This window comes from Marmota marmota, unplaced genomic scaffold, assembly GCF_001458135.2.
Source record: "Marmota marmota marmota unplaced genomic scaffold, marMar, whole genome shotgun sequence".
Taxonomy (NCBI): Eukaryota; Metazoa; Chordata; class Mammalia; order Rodentia; family Sciuridae; genus Marmota; species Marmota marmota.
Window position 1 is genome coordinate 3,495,084 of NW_025999961.1, and position 9,500 is coordinate 3,504,583.

Here is a 9,500-nt window from a genome sequence, read left to right on the forward strand (position 1 = left end):
ACTTTCTCAAAACTCAAGATATTTAAATATGAGAATAATGATTATGTTAAGCAAGATTTAAAGTTTCATTGGCAGTAGAGAATTGTTGACATTATTCTTCACTTCTAGTTCTGATTCTTTTTATTTTTCATTATTAGGATCTTGAAGTATCTCAAGATCATTATTATTCATTGTCTGAGTAAAGGTACCTATTTAACACTGAGTCTGATGAATCATTAGATTCATTCATTCAAATTTGAGTTTTTTTTCATTCAGTTTCAGAATCTTTGGTTTATTTTTTTTCTAATTTGTTATAGCAGAATGCAGTTCAATTCATTTTACACAAATAGAGCACATTTTTTCATGTCTGGTTGTACACAAAGTGGAGTCACATCATTTGTGTTTTCATACATGTACTTAGAGTAATGATGTCTGTTTCATTCCACCTTCATTCCTACCCCCATGCTCCCTCCCTTCCCCTCCCTTCCCTTTGTTCTATCTGAAGTTCATCTATTCCTCCCATGCTTCCCACCCCACCATCCCCATTCTGAATCAGCATCCTTATATCAGTTTATATAAGTTTATATAGTTTATATAGTTTTATATCAGAGAAAACATTCCACATTTTTTTTGAGGGGGGATTGGTTTACTTCAACTAGCATAATATTCTCCAATTCCATCCATTTACCTGCAAATGCCATGATTTTATTCTCTTTTAATGAAGAATAATATTCCATTGTGTATATATACCACATATTCTTTATCCATTCAGCTACTGAAGGGTATCTAGGTTAGTTCCACAATTTAGCTATTGTGAATTGTGCTGTTATAAACATTGATGTGGCTGTATCCCTGTGATATGCTGTTTTTAAGTCCTTTGGGTATAAAACCCAGGAGAGGGATAGCTGGGTCAAATGGTGGTTCCATTCCCAGTTTTCCAAGGAATCTCCATACTGCTTTCCATATTGGCTGCACCAATTTGCAGTCCCACCAGCAATATATGATTGTACCTTTTTTCCCACATCCTATCCGGATAGGAGTCTTATTAAGGAAGTTGGGGCCTAATCCTACATGATGGAGATTTGGGCCTATTTTTTCTTCTATTAGGTGCAAGGACTCTGGTTTAATTCCTTGGTCCTTGATCACTTTGAATTGAGTTTTGTGTATGGTGAGGGATAGGGGCTTAATTTTATTTTGTTGCATATGGATTTCCAGTTTTCCTAGCATCATTTGTTGGAGAGGCTATCTTTTCTCTAATATGTATTTTCGGTGCCTTTGTCTAATATAAGATAACTGTATTTATATGGGTTTGTTTCTGTGTCCTCTATTCTGTATCATTGGCCTACAAGTTTGTTTTGGTGCCAATACCATGCTGTTTTTGTTACTATAGCTCTGAAAGGTCTGGTGATGCCACCTGCTTCACTCTTCTTGCTGAGGATTGCTTTAGTATTTTGGGTCTCTTATCTTTCCAGATGAATTTCATGACTGCCTTTTCTTTTTCTGTGAGGAATGTCATTTGGAATTTTATTGGAATTGCATTAAATCTATATTGTGCTTTTGGTAGTATGATCATTTTGACAATATTAATTCTGCCTATTTAAGAACAAGGTAGATCTTTCCATCTTCTAAGGTCTTCTTTAATTTCTTTCTCCAGCATCCTTTAGTTTTCATTGTAGAAGTCTTTCACCTCTTTCATTAAGTTGATTCCCAAGTTTTTTTTTTTTTTTTGAGGCTATTATAATTGGGTAGTTTTTCTAGTTTCTCTTTCTGAGGCTTTGTCACCGATGTACAGAAATGCCTTTGATGTATGAGTGTTGATTTTATATCCTGCTACTTTGCTGAATTCATGTATTAGATCTAGAAGTATTCTGGTGAAATTTTTTGGGTCTTCTAGGTATAGAATCATATCATCAGCAAATAGTGATAAATTTGAGATCTTCTTTTCCTATCCATATCCTTTAATTTTCTTTCATCCTTTTAATAGCTCTGACTAGTGTTTCAAGAACTATGTTAAATAGAAGTGGTGAAAGAGAGCATCCCTGTAAAATCTTTGATTTTGACAAAAATTTTGTCATTTTTTGTTTACATTCTCATCAATTGCTATTAATTCTTTCTCATTTTAAACACTGGGGTTCTTGAAATTCTAAAATTATCTTAACCTTTAAATCTTCCATTTGGAGTATAATTAGCCTAAAGAATCATTATCAACCATAAAAGGGTAAGGAATTAGTACTCTAAGTAACATTAGCAAGCTGATTATTAAACTATAATAAAAGCATTTGACAGTAATATTAAATAATATCTTGATGATTGGAAAAAGCTTGAATTAGATTTTATTGATTTAGGCTTTTAGAACTGATGTTTCAAAGGTATGATCTGCCTGCTTGTCAGAGACTAAAATTTGACAGAATGAGTGAATTGGCATTTTTAAGTAAAACTACTTGTTGCGTTGATGTTAGAATGTTAATCAACTACTGTGGTCATCAAAGACCTATTTCTCCTTTTTTGCCCTTAAAATTTTTGCAAAGCTGCATGTGGTTACCATTTAGCAAATGATTTATAATTGTCTACTTCTTTTTTGATTGTGTGCCTAGGAGAATGAGATTTTTTCTATGTAGCATTGATGAGTCAGGCACACCTTCTCCACACAACTCTTGAGATGTGTTCTGTCTCTTAACAGATGAAAAGGCTGTTTAGTCTATCCTGCTGACCAAAAGAGATAATCCTAATTTGTTGAGAAAAACAACAGGAGCCAGGCTCATATCTGGTTCTATAGGAATATGGGAGAACCCAGACTGAAAAATAAAAAGTTACTTACCATTTCATAGGTTTATTTAAGTTTATTTTTGTTTTTGTTTTTGGAACTGGGAATCGAACCCAGTTGCGCTTCACCACTAAGTCACATCTTCAGCCCTCTTTTTTTCCCATCACCCACAGATAATCTTTATTATAATTTTGGTTGTGTTTTAACAAAAGGAGGAGAATAACATTGATACTATCTGCAATATGATTTTTAAAAAATTATTTGTTCTCTTTAGTTATATGACCATAGAATGTATTTTGACATATTATACATGCATAGAGTATACCTTCCCATTCTTGTGATTATACATAATGTGGAGTTACACTGGACTTGTATTCATATATGAACATAGGAAAGTTATGTCTGATTCATTCTACTGTCTTTCTCCTTCCCATCCTTCTTGCCTTTCCTTCCCTCCCCTTTGTCTAATCTAATGAACTTCTGTACTTCCCTTCTCCTCCCTTATTGTGTTTCAGCATCTGCATGTCAGAGAGAACATTTGGCCTTTTCTTTATTTATCTGTTGAAGGGCACCTAAGTTGGTTCCATAGCTTAGCTATTGTGAATTGAGCTCCCTATTCCTTTTAAAAAATATTTTTTTAAGTTGCTTAGGGCCTCACTAAGTTGCTGAGGCTAGCTTTGAACTTGCAATCCTCCTGCTTCAACCTCCCAAACTACTGGGATTATAGGCCTGCACCAGTGCACCTGGCCTCTATTTTGTAGTTTTTTTTTTTTTTTTTTTTTTTTGAGGGAACTGAGAGTAAACCTTTTAGGGTAAAACTACTCTTTTAGATCATTGAGGCAACCAATCTCCTAAATGCCCTTCATACAAAAGCAACAAAGTTTAGTAGCTAGCATTTAGCTGGAACTCCTTCATGGTGTTTTACTTTTATATATCATTTGATCCTCATAGCAACCTGTGTGAGGTGATTATCCTCATTTTGCAGCATAAATTGCATAAAGTTATACAAGTATTAAATAGAGTTGGAATTTCAAGCCCAGGTTTGCTAAGGTATAAGAAAACATTTATATTTTAAAAGAGTTGTAATGTTAGATACTTAACACCCTGCAAAAAATTTCATTCTCTGTGTATTTTACCTTCATATTACTACATTGATTTTTAAATAAATTTAAAATTATAAAATAATATAGTTCCATTTTTAAAACTAAAATAACATACATGGATCCAAGAAAGCACAAAGAAGAAATTAGAAATCATCTCTTTACTACATGGTTACAACTGCTGTCAGCATTTTGGTGTGTGTTTGTCCATGCATATGTGTGTGTTTCTTGTGTATACTCCCTACTTCTATCACTTTTTATATCTCTTAATGTGTCTCTCTGGATCTCTTCTTTTTTCTAAGTGGGGGACTCTCGTGATCTCTTTAGTCATTCTCTGCATAGTTAGGTGACCCTTGACTAAGCATGGGTCTCTGCTCCTGTCAGTCATTGTCAGAGCATCAGGATAATAAGTTCTAAAACCCATGACTGTTTTTCTCAAAAAATCTGTGGCCAATGGTGGTGGACTATTTAGTACAAATATTTAAGTTGGCCTGTTTTTATATTTAATGCTGTAATGAAAAATAACATGGAAGATAAATCTTTTTTATCTTTTTTTTTTTTTTTTTTGAGAATACTTTATCTGAAAAGGAATTGCTAGGACAAAGGATATGTACTTTTCAAAAGGTTTTCGATACATATTGTCAAGTTGTTATCCCCTCTAGCAATGAGGTTTTGGTTTTTTAAATCTAGGCTTGAGTTTTCTAATCTTTATTATTAAATTATACTTTAATTGAAAAATTTCAAGAAATTATATTTAATGTCAAATAACTAAATCACATGGAGAATAAGATGCCCCTATCTTTCAATAGAAAATTGTTTTAGTTGACATATAGGAATTCATAAGGAACCCCAGAAAGTATTAACATTTTGTGCTATAAAAATTCCTCACTTGAATTTAGATATATGTTCAAAGATATGGACTTTAAAACTATTATATTCTCATGTCAAGTTAGGGAAACTCCAGTTTTTATCTCCAATTTCATGGGACCAGTAGGCCTCACCTATGTCATAAAAAGGCAAAAAAAGAGCTGGGTTTGTGGCTCAGCGGTAGAGCTCTCGCCTAGCAGGTGTGAGGCCCTGGGTTTGATCCTCAGCACCACATAAAAACAAATAAACAAAATAAAGGTATTGTGTACAACTAAAAAATAAATATTAAAAAAAGACAAAAGAAGAAAAATAGATAATGTGGTAAACACAATAATAGACGCACAGTGATGTCTATTTCCTAATCTCTATTAAATTATGGGCTATGAATCATCTTAGAAAACTTTATTTGAAAACGAATTCCACCTCTTGTACTAACCCCTTCCCAACTTGTTCCTGCCAGTGAATGTGCTAATCATGTTTTGGAGTTGTTTTATGATTTTCCCGGGGTCTGTGATGATTTGCTAAGAGATGCTATGATGTATGTAAAGTCCCTGCCTTCCCCAAAGAGTGTATAAAACTGCTGCAAAAAAAAAAAAAAAAGAAAGAAAGAAAACATTATTTTACTAAATTTCCATTTCCTAGGATCCTAATTTCCTAGGATAACATGTTTGTTTAAAATATTCTGTCAATACTTAAGACACAAACTCCCAAATGACACTATATCAAAACTCTGCACCACACATAAATAAATAAATAAATAAATAAATAAATAGTCCATTGACAACTAAAAAATATATAAAAAGAGAATTTCTTAATTTGTAATATTTTAAGAACTTGTGTGATATTTGTCAGAGAAATTTTTTTATGAAGATACAATGTATGTGAATTTTTTTTTTTTTTAAGTACTGGGGATTGAACCCAGAGGTGCTTTACCATTGAGTTCCGCAACCAGCCCTTTTTATTTTTTATTTTGAGATAGTCTCACTAAATTGCTAAGGCTGGCCTCACACTTGAGATCCTCTTGCCTTAGCCTCCAGAGTCCCTAGGATTACAGGTGTGCACCACTGTGCCCAACTGTATATGAAATTTTTAAGATGTGCTTTGAAAAGTAAGATATAGGACTTAATGTTAAGAATTATCCTCTTCATCTTATTCATAGTCCAATGTAAAGCATGACAGTTTTCCAAAGAGGCTATGAATATGTTAGTAAATATTTAGAACATTTCCAAATGGTCACTTCCAGTTTTAATGCTACATTTTATTTTTTATTTTTTTCAGTGAATAGATATGGTTCAGAAGCATACATGAATAACTTTGGTTCATCAGAGTGAACATTCAATAATGAGTGGTGCAGCTTTGGGACTCGAGATTGTTTTTGTCTTTTTTCTGGCATTATTCCTACTTCATCGATACGGAGACTTTAAGAAACAGCATAGACTTGTAATTGTTGGAACACTGCTTGCTTGGTATCTCTGCTTTCTTATCGTCTTCATACTGCCTCTGGATGTTAGTACGGTAAGATGCGAAACAAATTTTCGCAATTTAGAAAGCAACTGTAATTGTGCAGTTTGTTTGAGATATATTATTTTTAAGACAGCTGAATTGTATAAGGTTATACTTATATTTAGAATTTAAATGTTATTTTAGGAATTTGATTGTTAAACAGCATAGCCAGGAAGGTAAGTTTTGGTAGGCAGATTTACCAACTCTAATATCCCTTGAGTACTTGGTAACTTTTTGATTCTCATTGTTTAAACCATGTATTCATTGCTTTAGACAATATACAACCGGTGCAGGCATGCCGCTGCAAATTCCAGCCCTCCTGAAAATAACAGTACAGCAATTATTACCCCAGTTCCAAGGTATGTATTTCATTTTCTTTTTTTTTTTAGTGTAACTATTGTAGAGAAAATTGCTTAAAAATTAGCAGTTTTTATCATCCAGATTGTGTATTTAGAAAAGTTATTTTCTACTGATCTTCCCATTTTCATTCTTTGCTAGTAGTTATTTTATTATGTGGTATTCTAAACTTTAAATATTTAAATCTGAGCTTTAAATACTTAAATCTAAACTTTATTGTTACACAGGGCCTTTCAGTAGATGATAGTGAGAGCTTAAGAAAAAAAAAAAACTAATTGTTTGCTCTGGTTCTTCCCCTTATTAAATGTGTACCTTCCAAAACCTTTTTCCTCTTAGTCTGTCTCATATCCAAAAAATGGAGTGGCTGGGGTTATGGCTCAGTTGTAGAGTGCTCACCTGGCATGTGGGAAGCACTGGGTTTGATCCTCAGTACCACATTAAAACAAAACTATTGGGTCCATTACAATTAAAAAAAATATTTTAAAAAATAGAGCCTAGACTTTCTTAGATTTTGGCACCATTACTAAATAAATAAAAGAGTATGCATTTTCTCTTTTGCCTAATTTACAAAGTTGTTATAAAGAACAAGGGGGTTATTCTCTATGTAAGATACTCCTTTTATATTTCATATCCTGTTAAAACATCATACTTTTGCAGTAAGAATGAATAAAATTTAAATTGTCAAAAGGTTATATTGAATTCATATTATATTTCCAAGTAAAAAAATGAGTCTATGTTGATATAAGACTTTTACCAGTGTTTTAGTATTTGTGTGGTTTTTTTGCAGCTTTTATAAAATATTCTAACTTGAATAAAAGTGAATTTAAAGTGTATATGCTTTTTCTCTTTGATGAACCATGAAAAACTAGATATAGACCAGAAGCAATTATAGCATTAAAATTCTTTAGACTAAAGGATATTCTCACACTCTAGGAAGATTATTAAGTGGAAGAATCTATGGTCAGAGACTCATCATCAGAAAATTCAAGCAAATGCTTGTGTGCATGTCCACAGGAGCTATGCCGGTGTGACTAATATAATTTACATTCCAATTTCCAGGAACTAATCACCTAATGACTTCTCTTGCCCGACCCCTTCTGCTAGATAGTAATAGCAAAACAAAACATAACCAACCCTACAACTGGGATGAGTTTTTTACCCAATGATTAAAAATACGCTGCAGTGGGGCTGGGGTTGTAACTCAGTGGTAGAGCGCTTGCATCGCACGTGGGAGGCCCTGGGTTTGATTCCCAGCACCACATAAAAATAAAATAAATAAAAAATAAAGATATTAAAAAAATACAATGCAAATTGAAAACCATAATCATTCCTTTTTAGAACAAACTGTTTTGTAAAATGTACATTTTTTCTGTTTGACAGTCAGCTTTGAATTTTAAGTTTTTTCCTGAAATTTTATGAAAATCAGTAATTATTAACCTGATGTAAATGAACTTTGCCACACACAAATTATTTATATAATTCATTTAACTTAAAATTGTTTGTGATTAATTGGCTTTAAATTGTTATTAAACAGCCAACATCCATGTTTTAAGCCATGGAGTTACATTCCTGATGGAATCATGCCAATTTTCTGGAGGGTAGTATATTGGACATCACAATTTTTAACATGGTAAGTGACAGTGATGGACAAAATTTTTGAAAATTTGGCCTTAACCAAAAAATGTGATTATTTCTCAGTGAACCCTCATGTTTTGCAATTTATTCATATGTTACATATTGTTTCTCTTAACTCTGTATCTTCTTTCTGCCAGCTCATGTCTCTTTTATCTTAAAAAAAAAAAATGAAACAAAAAAGAAGAAAAGGGAAACAGACCAAAAATATAGAGAATAGAAAAAAGTTTTCCTGATCACTGTTTCCCTGCAGTTATTGCCTTCTCTTGTGACCCTCAATGGGTTAGTCTTCTTCTAACCCATTATTACATGAAACTACTCTTGCTAAGGTCATCATTATTCTCTGACTTTCTGTCTCTTTATCCCAACCCTCTGAATTTTCTTCAGGGGAATTTCCTTCATATTAGTCTTCCCTAAAATTTTATGTTTGGTCATCTTATCTGACTCTTCCTTCATGGCTTTGAATTGTAGCCATGGTTTCATGTATCCAGAATCTTGCTTTCTCCCAATTATAACTTTGTCCTTCTGCTATGCACTAATCTCAAACTCACTCCCTACTGAATATCTCAAGATATTCTGGAGGCAACCAAACTCAAATGGGAGGTGGTGAACATTACAAAAGACAAATTGCATAGCAGAATAGAGTAGTGCCCCAATAAATTCATGCTTGTTAACCAGCTGGGCCCTCAGTGTTGCCAGAATTTCCTTCTTTGCTTCATTAATCTGTTTGCCTATTCTGTACATCAAATATTTCCAGTCACTCCAAACTTCTGTCCTCTTAGTTGCTGTCTTCTACTCATTCCCTAAAAGTCACACTTACTCTTAGCATAGGACTTTACTTTCTGTCAACTTCACGTGAAAATAGAAGTCATCAGATGGCAGTTCTTTTAGCTTCTCACTAACAAACTTTCTTCCAAGGACAGAAGAGTCATTCTTGTTAAGCTAACCCCTCTCGTTAAATTGTGGACTCACCCCATTCACCTCTTGTTACCTATTTATAATTTCCAGTTTTGGCACAACAAGCAAAAAGTCTTTCACCTCGAATCCCTTTCCAGTCTCCACCTTGTTGATCTTATCATGACTAAAATTTTTGGAGACTTTTTAAAAAATTTAAGTGTAAACTTATACTGAAAAAAATGCATATTCTGTTTAGTTTGACTTTTTTTCAAAATGAATGCATCTATACACCAACACTAAGATAATGGTGATTCAGGACATGAACAATGCCCCAAGATGCCTCTCTCATGTTACCCCAGTCATCCACTAACCATAGAGGTCACCACAATTCTTTAAAAAAA

At 33.2% G+C, this 9,500-nt stretch overlaps 1 protein-coding gene across 1 annotated transcript in view; it reads left to right on the forward strand.

The window, feature by feature from the left end:
• Lmbrd2 (LMBR1 domain containing 2) overlaps nt 1-9,500 on the forward strand; it is a 47,999-nt gene that overhangs the window by 3,398 nt on the left and 35,101 nt on the right. The window contains exons 2-4 of the mRNA XM_015496364.2: nt 5,989-6,225; nt 6,487-6,572; nt 8,105-8,200. Of these exons, the coding sequence (XP_015351850.1) occupies nt 6,052-6,225; nt 6,487-6,572; nt 8,105-8,200 (356 nt within the window). The 5' untranslated portion in view covers nt 5,989-6,051. The remainder of the gene's footprint in view (nt 1-5,988; nt 6,226-6,486; nt 6,573-8,104; nt 8,201-9,500) is intronic.